At 34.6% G+C, this 24,748-nt stretch overlaps 2 protein-coding genes, 1 non-coding gene and 1 pseudogene across 3 annotated transcripts; 2 read left to right on the forward strand and 2 right to left on the reverse strand.

Annotated features, from left to right (window-relative positions):
• Positions 1 to 1,941, forward strand: part of LOC107486776 (3-ketoacyl-CoA synthase 11-like) — a 10,054-nt pseudogene extending 8,113 nt beyond the window's left edge.
• A 2,211-nt stretch (positions 1,942 to 4,152) lies between these two features.
• Positions 4,153 to 6,838, forward strand: LOC107486858 (probable methyltransferase PMT19). Its single transcript, XM_016107421.3, has 6 exons — positions 4,153 to 4,876; positions 4,964 to 5,174; positions 5,272 to 5,581; positions 5,851 to 6,174; positions 6,264 to 6,341; positions 6,446 to 6,838. The coding sequence occupies exons 1-6, from the start codon at positions 4,304 to 4,306 to the stop codon at positions 6,636 to 6,638; spliced, it is 1,689 nt and encodes a 562-aa protein (XP_015962907.1). The 5' UTR covers positions 4,153 to 4,303; the 3' UTR covers positions 6,639 to 6,838.
• Positions 6,839 to 7,149: 311 nt separating this feature from the next.
• On the reverse strand, positions 7,150 to 14,377 carry LOC107486857 (DExH-box ATP-dependent RNA helicase DExH9). Its single transcript, XM_016107420.3, has 13 exons — positions 13,957 to 14,377; positions 13,433 to 13,852; positions 13,014 to 13,352; positions 12,793 to 12,897; positions 12,130 to 12,240; positions 11,279 to 11,529; positions 10,994 to 11,117; positions 10,127 to 10,409; positions 9,884 to 10,038; positions 9,078 to 9,227; positions 8,772 to 9,004; positions 8,350 to 8,614; positions 7,150 to 7,702 (listed from the first exon to the last, which is right to left on the reverse strand). Exons 1-13 carry the CDS (start codon positions 14,224 to 14,226, stop codon positions 7,424 to 7,426), a joined length of 2,985 nt encoding a protein of 994 aa, XP_015962906.1. The 5' UTR covers positions 14,227 to 14,377; the 3' UTR covers positions 7,150 to 7,423.
• A 2,985-nt stretch (positions 14,378 to 17,362) lies between these two features.
• On the reverse strand, positions 17,363 to 22,936 carry LOC107486855 (casein kinase 1-like protein HD16). Its single transcript, XR_008008377.1, has 15 exons — positions 22,137 to 22,936; positions 21,950 to 22,023; positions 21,744 to 21,813; positions 21,600 to 21,655; positions 21,423 to 21,494; positions 21,184 to 21,278; positions 21,038 to 21,104; positions 20,745 to 20,874; positions 20,431 to 20,649; positions 20,177 to 20,307; positions 19,295 to 19,469; positions 19,111 to 19,201; positions 18,694 to 18,851; positions 17,959 to 18,147; positions 17,363 to 17,759 (listed from the first exon to the last, which is right to left on the reverse strand). It is a non-coding gene; the product is annotated as a casein kinase 1-like protein HD16 (transcript).
• Between the last annotated feature and the right edge of the window lie 1,812 nt (positions 22,937 to 24,748).

Consider the following 24,748-nt stretch of genomic DNA (forward strand, 5'->3'; position numbering starts at 1 on the left):
CAGAAAAATATTTAAATTCATTAAAAATAATATTTAGAATCTAAAAGAAATATCTAAAATGATTGTAGAAGAATTTCTAAAAGTAATTAAAGAAAAAAAATAAAGAAAAATGTCACGAAGAAAAAGAAAAAAAAGAAGAAACGCAAAAGAAAAGAAAAAAAGAAATGAAAAAGTGGAAAAATGCATATTTTTTAGTTTAAAATTAAATTTTTTAAAAATTAGCTATTTGACTATATATAAAGTTTGTTCTATAGATTTTACACAATATTGCTGTAGTGATTACTGCTTAGTACAAATAATAAACTTTTGTAAGTAATGCGGACTAATTTTTTTCCCCTTCCTTAATTAAATTCCAATACAGCGAATATAGTTCGAGTAAATTACATACAAATTGAAGTAAACCAGCCTGGCTAAGCCTAATAATATGTTGTGTGCGTCACTTAGAATTTAAATTTGCTCTTGTAATGACGAAATTGAGTTAAACTTTAAAGTTGTTTTTGAAATTCACAAATTACATAAATTTAGTTTTTAACTTATCAATTATACTATTTATGTTTCCAATTTTATTAAAAATGTACCACATTAGTTTATCTCTATATTTTTGGCCACTTTACCTGCCGCCAACAGTGATATGGTATTGATAGACTACGCTGATATATATAACGGCTAACTGAGGTGACAAGTGAAAGTCTGAAACTATTTGATCCATTGTGGACTCTCTATCTATTTGCAACCCTAATTTCAGCATCACATCTTTATCGTTCTTCATCTTCTTTTCTTTACTCAGAAACATTCTTCTCCTACTTCTTTGTTGTTACTCTTTGAAATTGAAAATAAAATCATGATTGAATCTGCGAGTCAGGGTCAAAGAAGATCTACAAAATCATCGATGAGAACTCAAAGTCGGAGCAGATCTTCGCAGGTGCTAGAGTGTTGTGGATGCGGCTGCCGCCCCGTCCTTCGGTGGTCTAGAAAATCCAACTCCATCCCCGTTGTGGGTGCCAGAGCGTTGTGGGATTTTGATTATAAATTATAGCCTGTTCAATCCAATTCCATCCGAGGGAATATTGTCAATCACTATAAGCTCCGAGGGAATATAAAGAAGAGCTTTAACTTGGGTGGAATGGGGTGTAGTGCCGGAGTTATATCGATTGATCTTGCTAAAGATCTTCTCCAAATACATCCCAACTCATATGCATTAGTAGTTAATACAGAAAATATTACTTTGAATTAGTATACCGAAAATAATTGATCGAAACTCATCTCAGATTGTTCTGTGTGGGAGGAGCTGCAATTCTACTTTCCAACAAAAGATCTTATCAGAGACAGTCGAAATACCAATTGTTTCACACTGTTTGCACGAACAAGGCCAATAAAGACAAGAGCTTTAGCTGCGTTACACAAAAACAGGATGCTAATGGCAAAGTTGGTGTCACATTATCAAAAGACCTTATGATGATTGCAGGAGATGCTTTGAAAACCAACATCACCACATTAGGGCCTCTTATGCTTCCAACATCTGAGCAGTTGCTATTCTTTGCAACATCGGTTCCCAAGAAACTTTTAAAGCTGAAAGTCAAAGCATATATTTCAGATTTCAAGCTTGCATTCGAACATTTTTGCATTCACACAGGAGACAAGGCCGTTTTGAATGAGTTAGAGAAGAACTTGCATTTATCTCTATCGCATATGGAGCCATCAAGAATGGCCTTTTATCGTTTTGGAGACACATCTAACAGTTTGTTATAGTATGAATTGGCTTACATAGAAGCCAAAGGAAGGGTCAAAAAAGATGATAGAGTATGGAAAATAGCATTTGATTCTGGATTTAAGTGCAGTATGGAAAGCTCTCAAGACCATTAACCCTATTAAGGAAAAAACCCTTGGACTGATGACGTCCACAGCTTCCCAATCGAGGTTCCAAGGGTTTCATCATTATAATGCTAAACAATGCAATTTCATTGACCCTAACCCGCACATCCAATCATGATTTTGCTTTTACAAAGAGTAACAACAAAGAAGTAGGAAAAGAACGTTCTTGAACAAAGAGAAGAAGATGAAGAACGATAGAGATGTGATGCTGAAATTAAGGTTGAAAATATGTAGAGGGACCACAATGGGTCAAATAGTTCCAATTGCCACCTCAACAGTGGCGGAACTTAGTTCAAACAAGGGGGGCATGGCCCTCCAAATTTTTTATAAAAAACTTAGTAGTACTTTTTCAAAAGATAAAAAAAATAGTTCAATTGACTTAAATACTTTACTATGACTTAAAGTATCTAATAAGTTCAATAAACAACACTCCCTCTATCTTTAAGTTCAAATATAAAAAATTAGATATTTTTTATTTATTTAATTTAATATTATTTTATATTTTGCTATTTATTTAATTTAATTTTTTATATGATAAAAAATAATAGAATATTCAATAAGTATTAATATTATTGTATTTATATAAATTGATAAAAAATTCAATAAATATTATAAATTTTACTATTTGTCCTTCTAACTTTTTCTTTACATATTTTACATGATATATATTCAAATTTTTATATAAAATAATAATGAAAATCAAAGAATTGATACATTTTTTAAGAGGAAGACTAATATTTAAGAAGGAGAACATATAAATTTTACAATATCAATACCTGTAGATAGTTCTTCTACTTTAATGAATCACAAAGAAAGTGAGATATAACCTTCAAAAGTTCAAAAAGTTACATCTGATGACTTTAACCTGAACTTTTTGGAATGAGATCTTGAAAAAAAGGCTTTAAATTTGGCAATATCACCCAAACCAAAGAGATGAGATTAGACGAGCTTATTTTAAATGAGGTCTATATCAAAAACATTTTGACAATTATTTTCTATCTGGCCCCCCAAAATTTTGTTTCAAGTTCCGCCACTGCACCTCAGCTAGCCGTTATATACGCTAGCGTGGTATGTCAGTGCCATGTCACTGCCGGCAGCAGGTAAATTGGCCGAAAATGTAGAGAAGGACCAACGTGGTGCATTTTTAACAAAGTCGAAGACATAAATAATGTAATTGATAAGTCAAGAATTAAATTAACGCAATTCATGAATCTCAGGAACTATTTTGGAGTTTAATTCGACAAAATTTAAAATTACTACAATTTAGAAAGAGAATATAACCTAAGCTTAAAATGGATAAATCTTTATTGAGCTCATTCATTTATTCAATAAAAATGTAAAGTAAACCTATTTGATCCTTTAGTGTTTGGTGGAGAACCAGAGATTGAAAAACTGAGATTGAGAGACAAAGACTAAGTGATAGAGACTGAAAGTCTGAAATAAATTTTAGTATTTTGTTTGGTACAAAATAAGAGACAGAAATTGAAACAAGAATAAAGTTCTAATTTAATTTACACAAAGAATAAAATTAGAATTAATTAATTGAAATAAGGGTATTTTAGGTATAAAATGTTATTCAAATTTTCGTCTCTGTCTCTAAAAATTTCATTTCCTTGTGTTCCTACTTTTTAAAGGTACTAAATACTGAAATTTTGATGACGAAAACAGAAACTTTAATATCAGTTTTTGAACTAACAAATATGATACTGTATTTTAATCTCCCGATCTTTGTCTTTTAGTACCTCAAAACAAATACTACTTTAAATATGTATGCGATATTAATTTCATCGTGTACAGTTTTGTGATTTTGAATAAGGTATCCAAATGTGTAGTTATATCTCTTTATTATTATTATTATTTTGGTTCCGACGAAAAAATTAAAGAATTAAAAAAAAATCTAAAAGCATGAGTAAATTTACTTATCCAATTTATCTTGTATTAGGTTTGATTAGGACATACCTATTTAATAAATAAGTCAGACTTAGGCTTTTGTAGAAGTCTATTTATTTAGAGAGGACAGACTTAATTAGAATAAATCTTTTGATAGTAGAATAAATCTTCTCAAAATTAAAATTAAATAACTTGCTTTCTTTAATGTATTTATTTTGTATTTCTAAATTATAGTATATATGGTTGAATATGTTGGTGGACAATGATATAAGATGGATTTAGGTGTTCAGCTAATAGTGACATCCAGTAGTAGCGTAGATGACACATGATATGATAATGATAGGCATAATAAAAAGGACAGAGAAGGCAACACGAGAGTCGTTACTCGTTCCATCTCGTTATCTCCTTATCTATTGATTACTACTTAACCTTGCCATATGGCAGCCCTGATGCAGTGAACGCGAGATCCTAATTAAATGCGTTTTGTATTGAAGGAGAGAAAGAAGAAGAAACATGATAATGTTAGACGCTCGCTCGTAGCATGAAGATGGCATGGGTTCCCCTTCCCCAATCCCAAAATCTGAATCTGAGGAGTATATTGTTGTGCGTCTTCCCATGCTCTCTATTCTTGTACCTCATATATTCCTATGCCACCTCCTCCTCGGTCTTCACCATCACTCCTCAACCATTATTGGATTTGGATTACAGTCGTCACACCACCTTTGAGTTCTGCGCAAGCAACTACACCAACTACTGTCCATGCCACGACCCTCGCAGGCAGAAGAGGTTTCCCAAGGCCAGAATGTTCCGGAAAGAGCGTCACTGCCCACAAAGCCCTCCAGACAGGCTGACCTGCTTGATACCCAGGCCCGTGGGCTACAAGACCCCCTTCCCTTGGCCCCAAAGCAAGGACTCCGCATGGTTCACCAACGTCCCCTTCCCTAAGCTCGTCAACTATAAGAAGTCTCAGAATTGGGTCAGGTTGGAAGGTGACCGTTTTCTCTTTCCGGGAGGTGGCACTTCCTTCCCCGACGGTGTCAACGGTTACGTTCATGCTCTCAGCCGCCTCCTTCCTCTCCCCCATATCAGAACAGCTCTTGATGTTGGTTGCGGGGTACGCTTACTCTTCCCTTTCTATCTCTTGTATTCTTTGACATCAAGCTAAGTTGGAATACAAAATATCTGTTTTAACTAATTGAAGGTTGCAAGCTTTGGAGCAGCTCTAATGGACTATGGTATCTTGACAATGTCAATTGCACCGAGCGATGAGCATGAAGGTCAGGTACAGTTTGCTCTCGAAAGGGGACTCCCAGCAATGGTTGGAGTTTTAAGCATTCATAGGCTCCCATTCCCTTCAAGATCATTTGACATGGCCCACTGCTCCAGATGCCTTGTCCCATGGACTGATAATGGTATTCTATTTTCTGCTCAATTCTTCCTACTTTCTTGTTTATGCAGAACACAAACTCTTTGAAGAAACACATGTGAAAATATGATTCATGATAACAGATGGGCTTTACTTAAGAGAGATGGACCGGATTTTGCGGCCGGGTGGATATTGGGTGCTGTCGGGGCCACCCATAAATTGGAGGGTGAACTACAATGCATGGGGAAGAGAGGCTAAGGAGTTGGAAAAGGAGCAGAGCATGTTGGAAGAGCTTGCAATGGAACTGTGTTGGGAAAAAGTTGCTGAGAGCGATCAGTTTGCTGTATGGCAAAAACCCCTAAATCATATGGGCTGCATACACAAGTTGAAGACATGGGGGAGACACCCCAAGTTCTGCAACTCATCATCAGACCCTGACCCTCATGCTGGATGGTAATTAATCATTCATTAATCATGTTAAGCTTTAGTTGATTTAAGCAAGAAAATTATAAGTTGTTAGAAACAAGAGACTAAACTAAAAGAAAAGATATCTGTATCATTGAGTATATTTAAATTGAGAATTTATAGGTGCTAAGAGAATTGCAATAATAAAAACATAATATTCTATAATAAATATTCAGATATACTAAATAATTCTAATCAATACTAATTGATGCTAATATATTTTAACAGAGAGGTATTCAAATTTCAAATTTCAACAGGTATACAGAAATGAGTGCATGTATTTTTGCTATTCCAGAGGAGAAGGATACGCATCGACCGAGGGTTAACTTTGATGAAGATAATAGGAGATGGAGAAGGAGAGTATCCCGTTACGGGGAGATGTTAAAGTCCCTGTGCTGTGGTAGATATCGGAACGTTATGGATATGAATGCTGAGTTTGGTGGATTTGCAGCAACAATGGTCGAAATGAAATATCCAGTTTGGGTTATGAATGTTGTTCCCGTTGATGTAAAAGGCAACATCAACAATAATAGTCTTCCCATTATCTTTGAACGTGGCCTTATTGGGACTTACATGGATTGGTATGTGTATGTATGTATGTATTAGCTAACACTTGAGTGTAGGTTTTGACTCTACTCTGCTTTCTCTGTTGTTATCTTTATTCTTTCAGGTGTGAGGCCTTCTCAACATACCCGCGAACATATGATTTGATACACGCATGTGGTATATTCAGTATGTATAAGGACAAGTAAGCGTAATAATAACATCATCATCACTCCTCTTCTGCTTGGTTATTTCAGTATATATCATATATGGTGAGTGTTGATATTATTATATATTTGTGTGTTGCAGGTGTGATATTAGTGATATTCTAATCGAGATGCATCGGATTGTTCGTCCCAAAGGAGCGCTTATTATTAGAGATGATAGGGACGTAATTATGAGAGTGAAAGAAACAACAGATGCAATGAGATGGAATGGAACATTACTGTCGTCGGGTGATAGTGATGAGAAGGAAATGATTCTGCTTGTAGACAATGCATAATGCCATTAGCATTATCTAGGTTTTTGTAACCATGTCTCTCTCTTTCTTAGCAGCTAGTAGCTATGGCTTACACTTGAAGTTACTGTTTGTACATGACTCATGAGGGAGCTAGCATGCCATAGGATGCCGTACTACAAGCAATGAAGAAAAAAGTGGTCAAAATGATTCAAGTATAATACACCATTATTCTTATGAGTTCATATTACACCAAACGATTTTTACATTTAAGTAAATTACGATTTACATTAAACTAGTACGGAAAGATTAACAAAAAGGTTCTTTATTTTCCAATTTATCCTCAAAATAATAGAAGGGAAAAAAAAGGGAGTTTTATCTAAAGGCGTCAACTCTCGAATTGATACTTTTTGTGTTCAAATGACAAAATTATAAAATACTAACCCCATTTTTTTAATAAACAAAATACTGTCCACATTAACTCATAACTGTCCCCCATCATGATATGATTCGAGTGCCAGTTGACTTTGGAAGCTATAATAAAGAAAAAATGAAATAAACAATAAAAGTATTTTGTAAATGAATATTTTAATAGTAAATAAAATACAGTATTTATTTTCTACAAGTTACAATGGTTTGTAGGTATCAGTGCGTCAAAAGTCAAAACTGAAGGGGGAGAAGCAAGGTTGAATGCCACGGGTCACGGGATATTGTACTGTCCTCCACACGGTGCTTCACATTCCCTTCTACTCCAATGATTACCTATGCGTTCTCATGATCTAAAACTAAAACTAGGTAGATAACACAGTTTCTAGAAGGGATGTTGGAAATTAGAGATACAGGGATGCTGCAAACACAATATCCCTCTTGATTTTGGAAACAGCTTCTTCAAACTTTTCCTCTAATTGAGTTTCCCCAATGGACTTTGCTGCTTCTATTAGTTGCTGAAGAACTTCCTCAAGCCGTCTAATTGCCCTAATCAAGCTACCCTCAAAAACCTGTGTAATTTCCATTATCTCAAAGAACTTTGAACCTTTTGCCCAAGCATACACAGCCTCCATAATATCCGGCCTAAATGACTTCACAAAACTCTCAACATCAATTTGCACCTGTTTTTTTTTTTTCCAATTAAAAACAAAATGTGGGTAAGAGATCCAAAGTAAGGGAACTCGTTAAAGCATTTTACAACAGAGAATAGAAAATTTTAAGAGGCACATGCTAAGCATGGCAAAATCAATCCTCTTGGTGAAATGCAAACATAAAATCTGAGATATGAGAAACATCTAAGGACCTAACTGAACTACATGAATGAAAGGACGTGTAACCTGAAAATGATGCAATAAAAAGGACAAAGCAATTTCACAAATTTTAAATTACTGACAATTTCAGTGCAGCTTGACACAAATGGTGAGGTTTCCTTTTTGTGAGCTAGAGGTCAGAGGTTACATATTTAAATCCTGGGAACTAACTTTATTTATAGAGGGCTGCACTGATCCTCTTTTTTCTATTTCAATTATCAGATTTTAGTTTGGTTTGCTAGACCCTAAGCTCACAAAGCATACTATTTGTAGAATTGATGTCAGGGTTGGAAGACACCCTAAATAGAGAAGAAAGAGAAAAAACAGAGACAAACGGGATCCAAAGGATTTTCAGTTAACACACTAACTGGAATGTATTTTTCCATATCAATCTGGAATCACAATCTTCATATACAACTAGGTGTCATTCATTTAAACAATTTGCATATAGCGATTACCTTGCACTCGAGCTGAAGTTGGGCAACTCTCCGAGCAGTGTCTTGCAATTGTACAAAAAGCAGATCAAGTTCTTCCCGGGGTTTGGCAGCATCTTGAATTTTTTCTTGCCAGACAAAACATGACAGGAGAGAAATCATCTCCTCCACCTTTATGTCCTTTAAGACACCATTGAACATGAGCTCTGTTAAGGTTAATTCATCTGCACTACTAATTTCACAGGCAACCTTTCCTTTCAATTCGACCACATTATCACCTGTAGCATATCTGCAATAGAGAGATCTCATGTAAATATCATTTTCACAAACAATAGTCAATCACATTACGCAGCTGATATCGTTTGATACAAATAAGTCTTATAGAAACCAAACCACAAAAGAAAAAGTCAACAACAAATTGAAAGCAACTTAGGTAGTTACATTACCCTAGCCTGCGAAGAACCCTCTTCCTTGCCTTAAGTTCATCCTTGAAGGCCAAAGCACTAGAAGATCTTAATGTTTTCTTAATGGACTTTATCTTTGCAGTCAATTCTTGCTTCCTGTGCAACATTTTTAACTTCTGCTTTATAAGTGGTGACTTTGCAATTTCATGCTTTTCAAATAGTCTCTCCAAAGCCTCTATCCTACGGGATAACTTTTTGTACGAGCTACTCTGGATCTGAGATATAAAAAATTATGAAATTCGATTGGGCAAAGAAAAATAATGAAAAATGAATAGAATCACATCACACCTTCAAGTCTTCTTCCGGATCTAGAAGAGGCAAACCTTTCTCACCAAATCTGGAAAGAGTTTCCAACACTTTCTTTAGTGTGTTTTCTCGAGCTTCCAATGGCAAAAGATCCTTTGGTATATATAGACGAAGACTGGTTATTGTATTAATCTGTAAACAATACAGCAAGGAATTTACATCAGAAAATTTAGAAAACCACAAACATACAGTGATGTCAAAAACTAGAAATCAGCATTTTAACAATGGAAAATGGATTGGACATTGGGCAAGATATAGTTCCAACTATTGAATTTATATATCTGATTAGCTATTAAAAGCCACAGCTATAAAATTCAAAATATAGAATGAAAACATGATTTTGTTGTCATGAGTGTTTAGGAGTTAGTCATACTCTATTATCCATCTGAATTACTTAAAAGAAGGAAGTATTACTGTATTAGATATCTTCTAGATTTTCAATATATTAAATGCTTACAACTTTGTGGATACTTCCTTTTTTTGAGAGTGCATTAACATGTGAAAATAACCCATGAAAATTCAGTGGTTTTGACTCTTGCATAGAAGCAGAAATCACATGACAATCCTCATTTTATATGTGCTTTGATTATAAGGTTGGAAAGGAATAATAGCTTTTTAATGATTCCTTTGCAACCATCGACTTTATTTAGGATAGTATTATGTTTTTGGCATCCCTTTGTCTTCTAATCATTGTTTGTTCGACGGCAGTGATTTAGATGATAAAGCAATCAGACAAATCACAAATTACACAGATCCTGCAAATAAATTACATAGTTTGAAGGTCTTACCTGAGAGATAGGAACTGAAACCACCAGAGGTTGTCCAAGTTCTTTAAGAGGAACAATCCTAACAGACTTTTTGCCAATCTTATCTTTTGTAACCACACATCTTGTAAGAACATCAACCATGTAAGACGCATCTTCTGCCTTTATGGTTGCATCATCTAAAAGATAGCATTGACTATTTTAGAATAAATAAGCTAAAGTTTTGATGTAAAATATAAATCACCAGGAGCCCTTATGAATTCTCACCTTCAGCATTACTTTTAACTCTTTCAAAATTAATCACCAATCCCCAAGTCAACTTGTCCTCCGAAAAAATTGGGTGATGATCTTCATCACATGAAGTACAATGAAGTGAAACAAGCCTCCCAGGCTGTAAAAATGGTAAGCAGTGCCTTGGAGATATTACAATGTCATGAACCTCCTTATTCAAGCTTCTGTGCTGATCCAGCAGATCGTAATAATCCTTTAAACTATTTTCCTCCTCAATAACAATTGATTCCCTCTCTTCCTCAAGAATCTTTATTTGTTTCTAGATATGCAAAAATCACGAAGAAAAATTATTCATTCACAAATAAACTCCAAATCAACAATACAAGGTGAGGAATCTTTTTTCTCTCCTCTCTATAGAACAACTCTGAAAGAAGCTATGGTTCCTTGAAAGATATTCTTTCGCTGATATTTTGTGTTGTGTGTTATCCATTTTAGTTGAATGAATGGAATATTTCCTTTTCAGTTAAGCCTATCTCACTGGACTCAATTGACTGATATATTCCTTTAAAGGAAAAACAATTTTATCCTTACCTGCTTGTTGTTGCATGCACTCATACAAAATGGGTATACTTCAGTGTTAATCAAACAATTTTAACTTTACATACACAAGAAATATTTTTTAACCCACAATCATATTTTCAGAATTCTAAAAATGCACAATTATTCACTTTCATATGCAAATGTTCACTCATTAAAGGAGTAAATTCACTATAAGGAATTGAGCATGCATAAAAAGTGATCTTGGAATTAAAATTTTATGGAAAAGTGATCAGGATACATTACTGACTTACTGTCATTACATATAAATACTGGTATTGCAAGCATTCATAAATTTAAACAAACCTCAAGATCAGGAATGGCACGATCAGCTTGGAACTGATAAAAGGAATTTCGGAGCAAATTTTCTGGATCACCATCTTCACAGCGCATTTGATTCAAAATCATGTTATAGCTCAAATGAAAGGCACTGAAATGCAAGGGATGATAAAAGTAATAACGAGACAACAATTCTTTAAACAAGCTACAATGTGAGAATTACAAAACAAGTTTGTTGGAAAAGATCATCAATTTTTATTTGTTTCAGAGTTTTAACTAATTTTTCACTAATAGTCCAATCGACAACTCTACCTGTTCAAACTATCAGCTGCCCCTTTAACCATCATTTTAGCAGTTGAAGGTTCCATTTTCTCATCAACCATGAGGATACATATTCCACGTTCATCAATACCTCGTCGACCAGCTCGGCCACTCATCTGAATATATTCTCCACTAGACAACCACCTAAACTTATCCCCGTCAAATTTTCGGACATTGGTAAAAACAACAGTTTTTGCAGGCATGTTCAAACCAATGCTGAAGGTCTCTGTTGCAAACAAACACTAAAGAAGAATATTTCAATAATTAGAAAATTTTAATAATTTCCTAAAACAAGGAATTCCCTGATAAATATTCAAGTGATGTGCATAATGAATCTTCTCCTTAAACAATAAGCAGAAAATAAATTATTGTGAAAATAGGAAATATATATAAGATTTCAAAGCAATATAAATTTGCAATGGCTTCTGCTAACCATTTGAGACTACTGCAGATGTAACCTGCTGTAAACTATATTTTTGGGATAGCGTGATTCAAAAAGTTTAGGTAAAGTACATGTTTGAGATTGTAGGTTTTAGGCAGGAGAGAAGGAAAAGATAACAAATACTAGAAAACAATATGGATATATCATTCTGATAGAATATGTGTGTTTACAACAGAGGAATACGATCTCTATTCAGAATGACAGCGAAACCCTAATTCTAGTTAGATATCTCAGCTAATTGTAGGATATTCTCCTTATTTCTAACACTAAATTTCAGAAAGAATGAAATCATGTTGGGGAAAATAATTAAGCAAATTACGGAAGTAAAGTATACAATTGTGTTGCAGGTAGACAGCTTGGGGATAAACAAAGCATCGTATATCATAGTTTATCTACCAACCTTTATTAGTCCTTCTTGAAATAAAATCTCGATCACTTCCTTTAGAATTGGAAGTAAGCCAGAATGATGCACTCCTATTCCACGTTTCAGCAACGGTAGCATGTTTGAAACCTGATCAAATCCATAAGAACGGAAGTGAAAAACTTAAATACCTTCAAAATGATGAGCCCCACAAAGTTCAATCAAAATAAAATTATCAAATATTTAGATAGCTAGTCCGAAAGCAATAATGCCCCCAGAGGACAAGCATAAGCATTGAACAAGTTGTGGGAAGATTTTATGGTAGAAAATCACTCTCCTCAACTATAAAATCTATTTAAAATAAAATCCCAATGAATAAGTGATTCTTTTCAGCATCCACATTTAAACTGGAAATTTTCACTTAAGTGGCAATAGGAAATGAATGAGTTACAAACACATTTTGCTTCCACTTGAGTTACTCACTTCTCGGCTGGTCTACTCTTCTCAATTATCCTCTTCTAAAACACATTTCCATTTTCTAACTCACATCCCAACTGTTTTGAAGATTACTAGCTTCTAAGATGCTGCCTCAACAAAGTATGCTGAACAATCCGGTAAGTATTAAAACTTAGAAATGGGCATGAGGGATGGTGATGTTCTAAGTGCCAGAAAAAAACACTGACGAAGAAGTATGTAACTTGCCTGCGGTAATTTCTTATCATCGTCTGAAAGCATATCCATGGCACTCCAAAATATTTTTTCTATGCTGTCCTTCTCCTCAACTCCATTAAGATCCATTTTTGCCATCTACAAGAAGCAATGAAGATATCATCAGCTGGGACATTGCATCCCAAATGAATGGAATGGAATGGAATAAACATAAAGCTAGAGACTCTTAACAATGACCAAAATTTGTAGTTCACCTGCATCGCAAGAAACTCACACTCCCTCTTGCTAAAGCTAAACAGTATCACAGGATCGTATTGACGCTGAATGATCATTTTCACCATCTTGAATATGTCACTTTCTTCACCCAGTCTTCCCAGCACCAAACCCTTTTGCCACTTGCCGTTTTCTTTTCTCTTATCACCCTCATTAGGAGGAACAAGAGCATTCAGTGATTTCTGGAAGCTGTCTTCGCGGAATTTCCCCTTTTCGTCTACAACCAAATATAGGCCATCACCTCCCGCGGGAAAAATATAATGCTGGAGTGGAGTTGGTCGGTAATCAGTATAAACAATATGACAAGGCTGTTGATGCACCTGCAAGTAACACAAAGCATGGGATCACCATCTATACACTCTTACACACATCACAAGTCACAGAAAACGAAAAAGATCACCTTTGCCACCCAATCAGCAAATTCCTTTGCATTGGGCACGGTGGCAGATAGGAATACAAAACGAGCGTTCTTGGGGGACATAACAATGCTCTCTTCCCAAACGACACCCCTTTCGCGATCGCGCATGTAGTGGACCTCATCGAATATGATCCAGGCAACTTCCCTGGTGACCTCAGAGCCCTTGTACTGCATGCTGCGCCATATTTCGGTGGTCATGACCAAGCAGGAAGCATTGGGATCGATTGTGACATCACCGGTCATAAGGCCGACATCGGAGAACTCTTCTTTGAAGTCCCTGTACTTCTGATTGCTAAGGGCCTTGATAGGGGAAGTGTAGATAACGCGCTGTCCGTTGCGCAGAGACATGGCAATGGCGTATGAGGCCACCACTGTTTTCCCGGCAGATGTATGAGCAGATACCTGGTAACAAAGCAAGCAAAGCAAACAGCAGATTCTATTCTATCATTTGAATAATTTGTGTAATAATAAGAAGAAGAAAAGGGAAAAAGGATAGGTAGAGGCACCATGACGGATTCATTGTTTTCGAGGCAAGCAATGGCTTGGGACTGGAAGGGATCGAGAGGGAACGGGAACTTCTTAGCTGGCTCCGACGACTTTGGGTTGCTGCTGCCACTGGGATTGGGAACATAACCTTCCGGATAGGACACGTGGTGGACGCAGCCGCACCCCTCTTCGACGACGGAATCGTCGTTTGAGGTTTGCTGCTTCTGCTTCTGAGAAGGAGGAATTTCCAGCTGTTCTTGTTCTGCAGACTTCCTCTTCACAGAACCCATGACGCCTTCAAAGTTCAATTGACAAACAAATAAACCCTAATCTAACGTAACTGCTGCGTGGGGCGGGAGCCACTCAGATAGCGGGATTCAATTACGTGCCGCGGTGCCGCCACCCACCTCACCCTTCTACCCCTATTATGTTGAGAGAGGTCTAAATTTTACTCCTCCTTCGCTTTCATAGGTCATTGCCACGTCAATACTGAATTAGTAAATTAATTCTAATCTATACGACTATACGTATAATAGAACTATAGAAGATTGCTTGTTTGAGTTTATTAGTATTTGTTTGGATGTTATTAATACAAAAATATTAAAAAATAAATAAAATATTTTTTTTGAAAAGTTATTATTTATATTTTTTTAAATAAAAAAATATTTTTTATGTAATAAATAAACAAAAAATATTTTTATATTGTTATATCCAAATATAATTAATAAATAAAAATATTTTTTTGTATAAGATATTTAAATATAAAATTACTTTTACTTCACTATAAGATCTTTTAAAAAAGATAACTTGAAAAAGATATTTTCTTAAAAGCTCACCCAAACAAAGCCATTATTTTGATAAAAAAATAAGATCTTATTCAATAAAAATGATTTTTTTATTTTTTAGCGTGTTTGGCAAATTTCTAATAGTAAAAATAAAAGCACTAAAAAATAAAAAATATCTTTTTTGAAAAATTGTAATTTACATCGTTTTTAAAAAAATCTTTTTTTCTTAAAAAAAGATATTTTCATATAATAAATAAACAAAAAAGTACTTTTATATAGTTATACCCAAACATAATTGATAGATAAAAAGATCTTTTTGTATGAGATACTCAAACATAAAATTACTTTTACTTTTTTATAAGATCTTTAAAACAAAGATAACTGAAAACTTAGAAATTTACCCAAACAAACTCTAGATCTCAAAACACCTAATAGCACAAAAATATTTTTTAGAATAAAGTGACAATTAAGTCCCTAAAAATTTGTACTTAGGACAGAATAGATATTTAAGGAAAAAAAAAGTAACAAATAGATCCTTAAAAATTATAAACGTTGGACACGTTAGATTCTTCTGTCAACTGTTGACATAAAACGAACCGAGTTGGCTACGTATACAGTTATTAATAGTGAAATGTCCGTTGGTGTCAGGTGGGAATAAAAACGTCGTGGTTTCGAAAAATCTCCCTCCTCCTTTAAGTTCAGAAATTCCCCTTAACCCTCTCCATGTCTCTTTATTTATCCATTTACAGACCATCAAAGTTTTCCTTTAAAATTGGTGATTTCGTGATGATCTTGTGACATTGTAGAAGGAAGAAGATAGTATGTTGTCGTGACATTCATCCTCCAAGTAAAAAAATTTTTAGTCATTTTTGTATTTTGAAGGTTGTTGTTTCTTTTTGTGTAGCCCCAACGATGTAAAGAATTTGTGGTTTATGTTTGAAAATGTGTAAATCAAGTGATTATGATTTTTTATTGGCAAAAATCTTGCACGAACCATTAAAATAGTGTGAATGTCTACTCTTTTTGGGTTTAGAGCTTTTCGTTCTTTGCTGAAAATCGTGCATAAATCATTAAAAAATGGTGAATTTTTAGTTGCTTAGCTTGGTAGTGAGTTAATATTATCTGTAAAGAAAAAAGATCCTATAAAGCCACTGATGAATGAAAATAACGTTAGAAAGAGTCTTATGGTCACTTGCAGCAAGTGTGGCCAACCTAGCCACAACTACAAGACTTGCAAGAGAGTTCCAATAATAAAGAAAGACACCAAAAAATGACTAAAGCTCGCCCCTGATTCATTGTAAACAAACTACATACTTACAATAATGGTTCACATTTCACAACTAGCTGCATTGATGGTAAACAAAGTACATTACATTTACAGTAACAATTCTAGTTCACCTAGTACCACTACACAAGACAGACACAACTACTACAAACATAAACCCAATAGAAAAAAAAAAAACAAACTTCCCTAAATCGATTAACAATTCTAGGAGACTCCTGCTTCTCTGACGCCAAAATTCTTTCTTCCAAATCAATCAATCTCTGCTCCTAACCATGCTTTCCACTTTTTATAACTTCTTCATCCCCAACAACTTCATCCAGCCATTTAAAGAATTTGCAGTATGGCAAATTCTCCTGTAAAAAAAGAATTCAAGAAATGAAAATATTTTCTTTTTGCGCAGAACAAATCAAAGCAATTGTAAGAAGGAAATAGTAATTACCCTAAAATTTGGGCATCCCAGAAACAACTGATCAAGATTTTTCATTATTCTAGACTTGTATATTGTTGCATACAATTGGCAGTTATACTTAGGAGCTTTCGATGCTATTCATTCTACGTTGTGCTAGGGTTTTGTTTTGTTTCAAGGTGAATAATTGGGAATTCTGGACAATTAGGGTTTGAGACATGTTAAAAGCAAACAACATTCAAGGACCAATTTGTCCTCATTATTTAGAGTAATTCTAATGTGACATTTAACAGACACCTCACTTACAATAACCATCTACATCAGACGCGCAATTAGTCTTACTTACAAAAGGATGTAACGTGTCCACGTTTCTTTTAAGGTCTAACTCTTCCGAAAGCAAAATCCTCAAAGATCTAATTGTCACTTTACTCTAATTTCTAAATTGATATATAGAAATCTCATAAAGGTAAACTAAGTTAAAGAAGACAAAAATAACTAGGCACACAAAATCAACTACATTTTTCATTTAAAAATTGGGACACCTAAATAACTTGGGTACTATATATATGAATGTATTTTTTTTTCAACCTATATATATTAATATGCACGTACAAATAAAACAAAAATTTAACACTCAAATCTCCAAAAATTTTTGAATCAGATTTTTTGGTTCCAATAAACTACATTTATTAAATAGATTAGTTGTTTCATTGCATTCAACCAGTCTTTTTATAAACGAGTTTTTTTTATGGGGGCCTAAGGCCCAAGAGACATAGAAACTAAACGTTCATCACTATAGCAAACATAACACATCTTATATCTGGCCATCTGCATCCCTCGCCTAAACAAGGAAAGGGGGCGGGGCTGTGAAACAATGGAGGCCTACCGGAAGGCTATGGGCGTGCGTGCTTTGCAAGAGTAGACTCTGTTTTGGATTTAAATTCTAGTCATTAACTTATGATTGGCTTGAACTCTTCATTCACAAAGAACGTTATCCGTACAAGCAATTGTATTTTCTTATTAGCCGTCTCTATCATTGGGTCAATCTTTTCTTGAAAATCATACAAAAATTTTGGTAACACCTACATATACATATTGGAGGAGCATAAAGCTAAGCTGTATAGATTAACATTAAACACATCCCCCACGCAAAGAACTTACAATAGAATGGGAGAGAACAACAACACTATATAACAGCCGAAGATACAGTTTCCTGCTTGCACAACTAAACAAGCAGAAAATATGATTCTATTCCAAATCAATCAATGCTTTGATCTGTTGAGGATATCAGCATACAGTGCGCCCATAGCACAAACAAGCAAGATAAAGGTTTTTTGACCATTTTTCCTGAACACAAGCAGAACCAAAATGAGTCAGTCTCATTATCAATGAGTAATACATTGCTTATGCAAACAAACCCGTCAATAGTCTTTGGAATTGGTAAGACCCGGTACAAGGTCGAATAAATTATTAGATGTCTGTGTAAAACTTTTCTGAACTAACAGTGTAACTTAACCTTATGAATTACCCACACAACAAACTATACCTTAACGTGTGTGCTGGGAAATTGAGATGTGCGTAGTGTTTCCTGAGTTTCATCACCTGGCCTGCGCCTTGGAATACTTAATATAAGAGCAGATTGATCCCATGTAGCAGCAGTTGCTGTAATCCTGTAACCATTATCCCATCGTCTGTGGATTCCCTCACTAGGATAGAGAAAATCAAGCTCAACAACCTACATTGATAACATGGATGACAAGAGTTAAGTCTAAACGCACAAAGATAATACAAAGAGCAGACAACAGCAGCTCAAAAGCAAGAGTTTTCCGGCAAAATAAATTTTCAATATATCTAGACAGAAAAAGAAGTGCTCATCTACGTAAGAGAAAGTGAGCAATAACTATATTAAATCATCTAAACTATAAACACATTTGAACCAAGAATAAGTTATCAGATTTGTAGTTGAAGTCTAACTTGACCAGATAAAAAGAAACCATGTATGTTTGTTAACAAAGTGAAATCTGGGACTGCATTTTGTAAATAAAGCCACAACATTACTAATTGTCTGATTCAACTTAACTAACAAATTAACAATACTTGAATCTGGTAAAATTGGGCCGAATTCTTTGGAGGCTTTCAGTATCACTTTGCGACAAAAACCATGAAGTTAATAGCACTTGAAAAGATACCAAAAAATAGTGAACAGAAGCTCTACAACAAATGCTCACATAAAACAGAAGAATCATTAAATCCAAACCATCCAACACTTATGCCAACAAACCTGGTCACTGAATCCAGCATTTCTAGACATAACAACACCCCAGCGACTTCCGGCAGTGGCCATCGAGGTGACATGAAAACCTTCTCTCCACTTCTTGTTTATCCATTTGAAGGGGAAAGAATCACTTACTTTGTATGATTGTTGTGTGTACTGCGTGCCTGTGGACATTAAGCCGTAAGTCATAAAAGATAATTGTATAATTATAATTCTTCTATGATCTATCCTTAAAAAAGGTAGAATCTGTATATGAACTGAAAGACCAAATTATAGCCAGAAACCTAAATTTAAAATAAGATCTCAGAAATAAAAATCAAACAATGAAACATTAAATCTTCCATCGTATTTGATAACATGAATAACCTTCAAGAGAAGTAGAAATTCATATTTATCATTTGTTACTTAACAAATCAAACAAACCTTTTGACATCACCACAAGAGAGCTTCCATTATTAGCGCCAGCTATTGAAGTAATATAATAGTTCTTTTCCCACTGCTCCATAATCCATTCCTAAATAGAAGCAGAGTCTCATGGATAAGCTTCAAAACTTGAAATTAGAGAATGGAGTTATAGGCAAATACAACATATAACATACAAATTCACCTTGTGTAAGAAAAATGGTGACAACTTGTAAACTTGAGTTGTAAAACCAGTTCCAGCATCCATAATAAGTGCCCAGAGATTGGAACAAGATGCAACACAACTAATAAGAAGGCCATCTGCAATCCCCCTCTCAACATGCTGTGCTAGTCTTGCATCAGCTACATTATAGTGATACCTAGTACACAACCAATTCAAAGTTCAAAACCTGGTAGTGGTCATGGTCACATCTCTTCTAGGTAATAGCTTAACATTATTGCACAGATGAAGAAAAAATAAGGCCTTCATCAACCAAACTTCATCAATACACAAGGAAAAGGAATATCCAAGCAACGAAAGAATACATTGAATTTCTGCCAAGAATGCATTGAATTTAATGAACTAAAAAAGAGAACCACTTCCAGTTCAGAAGTGCTCCACAATAAACTACCAAACAATAGGGACAACGTCATTTAGATGTAATTAATACTGAACAATGATATTAAAGAACTGACTTGAAATTAAAGGTTCAGGCAATACAATCCAAGAGAAAAGACTTCTTTGTTTGGAAAGTTTAATTACACACTAGTGAATTAAGTGCAAGGAATAAATCTAAATTTATTTTACATGGACATTTGATTGCTGATGTTGAAAATATACATTTTGAATTATTTTCGAATATCTCATTTGATTAACTTAGATACCACATGATTAGTAGTTTGACTAGTTTCCTGAATTAGTGTAGTCAATTTATAGTTTCCTATTATTTATTGGATTTCTCCTATTTGTCTTTTTAATCCCATTGAAGTTCATTAGGTTTATATGCCAACCACAGGACAACTTTGTACGTTGGTAAATAAAAGCCATCATATCAAAAATAAAAGCCAGGTTAAAAGGCAGATCTACCTTTGTTTCATTGGTAGTCTGGCATTGTAAACTGAAATCCATTGTGTAGCAGGAACCCCCAAACGAACCTTCTTTTTGGGTTGTGAATCATCCTCGTCCTCAATATTCAATCTACCCCGCTTTTGCCCAACCTGATTAATTTTGATTGAGGAATAAATGATCATGATGTACACAAAGACCCATCAAAAGAATAAAATGTATAGAAGATAGAGAGCCAAATATAACATCCCCTGAGATTATGCTATCATGAGTACCTTTTGAGCACCTTCAGTGTTAATCGGCCGTAATGCAGGATTTGGACCAAGCATACCATCAAAAAGAGAGATTAGCTTGGAATAGTTTGGTTCTTCATCAAATTTCATGTTCACTACAATCTCAAGAAATTGCCTAAAAGGAGGAGGGCAGAAGCAACAGAGCATCTCTGGAGATGTTCCCATCTTCTTTTTGCAAACAAGGAAGGACTTGTTATCACCCTAACAGAGAAGGTAAAACAAGATTAACATAATAAGAAAAGAAAGTCAATTGCCACAGCAAAGGGTTGATAAGAAGATGTTAAAACAGCATATACCTGATAACCTTGCCATGGTAACCGCCCTTTATGAAGGAAGATGAGTGTATATGCCAGAGATTCAAGATCGTCCCTTCTACTAGCAGTTCTTCCCAAGTGAGCATGAACACTTGCATATCGAACAGTCCCTCTACAGAATTTTTATAGATAATCAAATCATCAAGAAAGTTGATGAACAGATAAGAACTAAAACATTGCGTGTGTATATATATTTATTTATGGGTGTATGTGTGTGTGTGTGGAGAATTTAAAATGAAAAATAAATTTAAGTAAAAGGAGGCAAAAAAGGAAACCTAAACATATCTGGACGTTGATCATATTCAACATGCTGCCCACTGGAGGTGTCTCTCCACTTTGTTGCTGCAACACGTTATATGTAAGAAAATATAAAGGAAAGAGGGTAAATAAGAAATTCCACCCTTGAAATAGAATTACTAACCTAATCCAAGGTCAACCAGGTACAATTTCTTCTCTTGTGGTGTCCCTGGCTGGCCTAGTAAAAAGTTCTCTGGCTTTACATCTCCATGCACATATCTATGATGAAAAACAACAAAAAAAACATCATGTTAAGAAACCAAGGAATTCAACAAAACAAATGTAACATATAAAAACTAACTCAATTATAACAAATCATGAAGAGAACCATTGAATACAAAAAGCATCTGCAAAATATCATACCCCCTTGAATGCATTTTCTCCAGGATTGACAAGGACTCAACAGCTATACATGCAACCATTTCTGCAGGCATCCTACACATACAAGAGACGAGAAGGAAAAGAAAAAGGGAGGTCAGAGAAAGAACGATTACTTATTGAACAAAAGAAGATACAATCATGAAGGTGGATTATACTCACGCCTGGCTTGAAGAGTTCCACACATCCCACAAGCTTGGACCAAGCATGTCCATAACCTGCAATATACATACATATACATAAATTGCCAAATGTTTAAGTTGGCAAAAAGAAAATATGATGATCGTTTTGTAGATTATATCATACCATTACATAATATTCTCCTTGTCTTCCTTTATAGTGTACCTTTGGTATTCCATGACTGCCACCAAGGGTGCTTTCAACAAAACACAAACGACCAAATCTCAGGCAATTTTACTAGTACATAAATCGTATAATAATGCAAACCAGCTCACGACAGATGTAACATACTAAATAATAATAATAGTACTAACACTAAATAGAGTACCTACTTGTAAACTTGCCACTCATAAGGAGGGCCATAATTACAGCCTTTACTATTCCTATGTTCAAATTTTAGAGCCACCTGAAATGAGAAAGATGTCAAACAAATTGAGCACATACATTTGTTGAAAACTAAAGAATTTGTTAAGCGTACAAGAACAGAACCCTCGGGTAGGTATATAATGAGAGGATTACCTCAGTAGCCCCAGGGCCACTACTACGATCATTACCCCCGGTAACTCGACGGCCAACAAAGACTTGACCAAAGCCACCTTTTCCCAGCTTCCTATCCACCTTGTAGACAGGTGATCCTCCCACTTGAACCTGCCGAATGAAAACATATCAAACAAAAACAAGCAACAAGTTATCGACCAGTGCAGGCAACGCCCTTGTTGGCACTCAACCCGCCACTCTCGTCACCCATTACGCCGACTTCAATCCGCTCTTCGCTCTTCTTATTCTTCGCGCGCTCTACGTCGCTCTCGGCCTCCTCCTCCGATATCACAATCACTGGCTTCTCCTCCTGCTCCAATTTCTTCGCCGCCAAGCGAGTCCTGGGCCTCTCCTCGGCCACCGTCGCCACTGCCGCAGCCGCCCTGGCGACCGCAGCTCGAGTCTTCACGTAGTTGGCCGCCGGAGACGGTGGTTCAGCGATTTTACGGCCTACCTGAGCACGACCACGCCGCGGTCCACTACGAAGCTCCGGCATTCTCCAAACCCATGCAATCGGTTTTCACGGCGCCAATAACCTCGATCGTCATATGCGTCACGAGAGATCAGAGACGAGTTTCATAGCTGAGATTGCAAGTTTACGGAAGGGATATTGAAGAAACGATGATTCTGATGGCTCTGTGTATAATATGAGAATTAGGGTTAGGGTTTGAAGGGTGAGGAAAGTTATTGATTGATTGCAGTCCTGTATGCTGAGAGAAGGGAAAGGGGAACAAATTTTATGGAAAATTTTGGAATACAAAAAATGGAATGATATTTTTCTGAAATGAAATGAAATCTTAGAATTATATTTTCTTCTGGTGGACCCGCCGCACCCACTTTGTTGTTGTTGATAACAGTCAAATCTATCTAGACATCCAGTATACTACTGTATTTACTATTTACTATTAACTGTAACGGGATGGCGATGTAAGACTAGCTTTTATTTTTTCCTTATCAAGGCCTATCTCCGCCTTAAATCTTCATAACACAGTCATCATTCTTTTCTTATCCCTCTTTTTTTTGGTACAAATAACCATGTTTTACTCTCTTGACTTAACAAATCTTGCCTGTGAATAGTTGTAGAGTTAAATTTTATATTTTTACAATACAAATTATTGATTTCCTCTTTTTAAATAATTATATATGAATCAAATTTAAACAAATCTATTATCGAATTATTTGATGCTTTTATATTTTTGGAAGATTCTTCATTCAATGATTCAACCATTCTAACATTAGTTCTTTATGGACTAAACATAAATAATTGCTTTCCAACATTAAATTGTGTGGAACACTTTTGTTTTTGTGTGGATGAACTTTTAAGGTCTAACTCGTCTTTTGTATTGTTGTAATACGTCTTTTTTTTAAAGGAATAAGAATAATTCGAACGTCAAAGAACACAGTGAGTGAGTATCTGCAAAAGATACTATAAGTGTTTAAGAGGTATAAAAATAATTCTATAAATATAGAATGTTAGACGTGAAATAGAACTTGTGTGTGTCCTTATAATAATTCTATAAACATAGAATATAAGATATAAAAATAGAACTTATCATTGTTGTCTGTTGAGATATAAAAACCGGTGTCTTTTATAGGTATAAAGTTGATGAATAGAGTTGATATTATGACCGTTGGTCATTAAGTCAAAATAATAGTTATTAAGATCGTTCCTTACAAACTTATAATAAAGGCAAATAAAGTCGAGTTATGACTCATAATACACAATAAAAATCGAGTTATAAAGTGACGGATCAACTCCAAACATATCGAATGAAAATTATAACTTTTGAAAGTTTACTTGTAATCCGATTGAATAAGTTCACGTTTGATCATATTTAATTTAATGGGAATATTAGGAGGACAATGACTTTGTTGAACAATATGAACAACCACCAATCAAATAAAAACACACTACACTTTCAAATTAACCCTATAAATTTTAATATTAAAATAACCATCCGTACACTAATAAAATGAACATCCGATATATCTATTATTTACATTGTTTAATATTTTCATTGTTCACCTATACTTTTTCTTAATTTAAATGGTTTTTGGATTAGTTGAATTTCGTGTGTATTTGTGCATTTGTTTTTAAGATTTCAACTCACAGATAATTTGTCACTGATGAGATTATTAATCTTGATTAGGTTTAGTTTGAAATAAATATACTTACGTGAATGATTTTATTAGAAATAAAAATAAAGGTATGGGAGAGATTAAAATATAACCGAATAGATTATAAAACCCTAAATTCAACTGACTCAAGCAGAAGAATAACCACTAACAATTTGTGCATACAATGAGAGTTTAATTCTCCAATCAAAATAAGAATAATTTTGATGGATGATGTCATACGATTAAATAAGATTTTAGTATCTAAATTATTACCTAATTTTCTTTTCTATAATGAACTAACTCTTTATTTTGGAAGCCAATGAAAATAGATTTTTTTTAATTTTTTTACTTATTTTGTTAAGTTTAATTTCTTTATTATTTTATATTTTTATATTTTTTCTTTGTGCTATATAAAAATTATATGCTAGGAGATTACACTTGAAAAAATAATTAAAACTACATTGTTTTAGAGTGTG

This window comes from Arachis duranensis, chromosome 4 (assembly GCF_000817695.3).
Source record: "Arachis duranensis cultivar V14167 chromosome 4, aradu.V14167.gnm2.J7QH, whole genome shotgun sequence".
Lineage (NCBI taxonomy): Eukaryota > Viridiplantae > Streptophyta > Magnoliopsida > Fabales > Fabaceae > Arachis > Arachis duranensis.

Coding starts and splice junctions, on each gene's coding strand:
- LOC107486858 (XM_016107421.3), top strand. CDS start 4,304: ATGAAGATGGCATGGGTTCCCCTTCCCCAATCCCAAAATCTGAATCTG. Junction 4,877..4,963: donor CTCTTGATGTTGGTTGCGGG/GTACGCTTACTC, acceptor AACTAATTGAAG/GTTGCAAGCTTTGGAGCAGC. Junction 5,175..5,271: donor TGTCCCATGGACTGATAATG/GTATTCTATTTT, acceptor TCATGATAACAG/ATGGGCTTTACTTAAGAGAG.
- LOC107486857 (XM_016107420.3), bottom strand. CDS start 14,226: ATGGGTTCTGTGAAGAGGAAGTCTGCAGAACAAGAACAGCTGGAAATT. Junction 12,241..12,792: donor ATGATAAGAAATTACCGCAG/GCAAGTTACATA, acceptor GGATTTGATCAG/GTTTCAAACATGCTACCGTT. Junction 10,410..10,993: donor GTGCCATTCCTGATCTTGAG/GTTTGTTTAAAT, acceptor TTGCATATCTAG/AAACAAATAAAGATTCTTGA.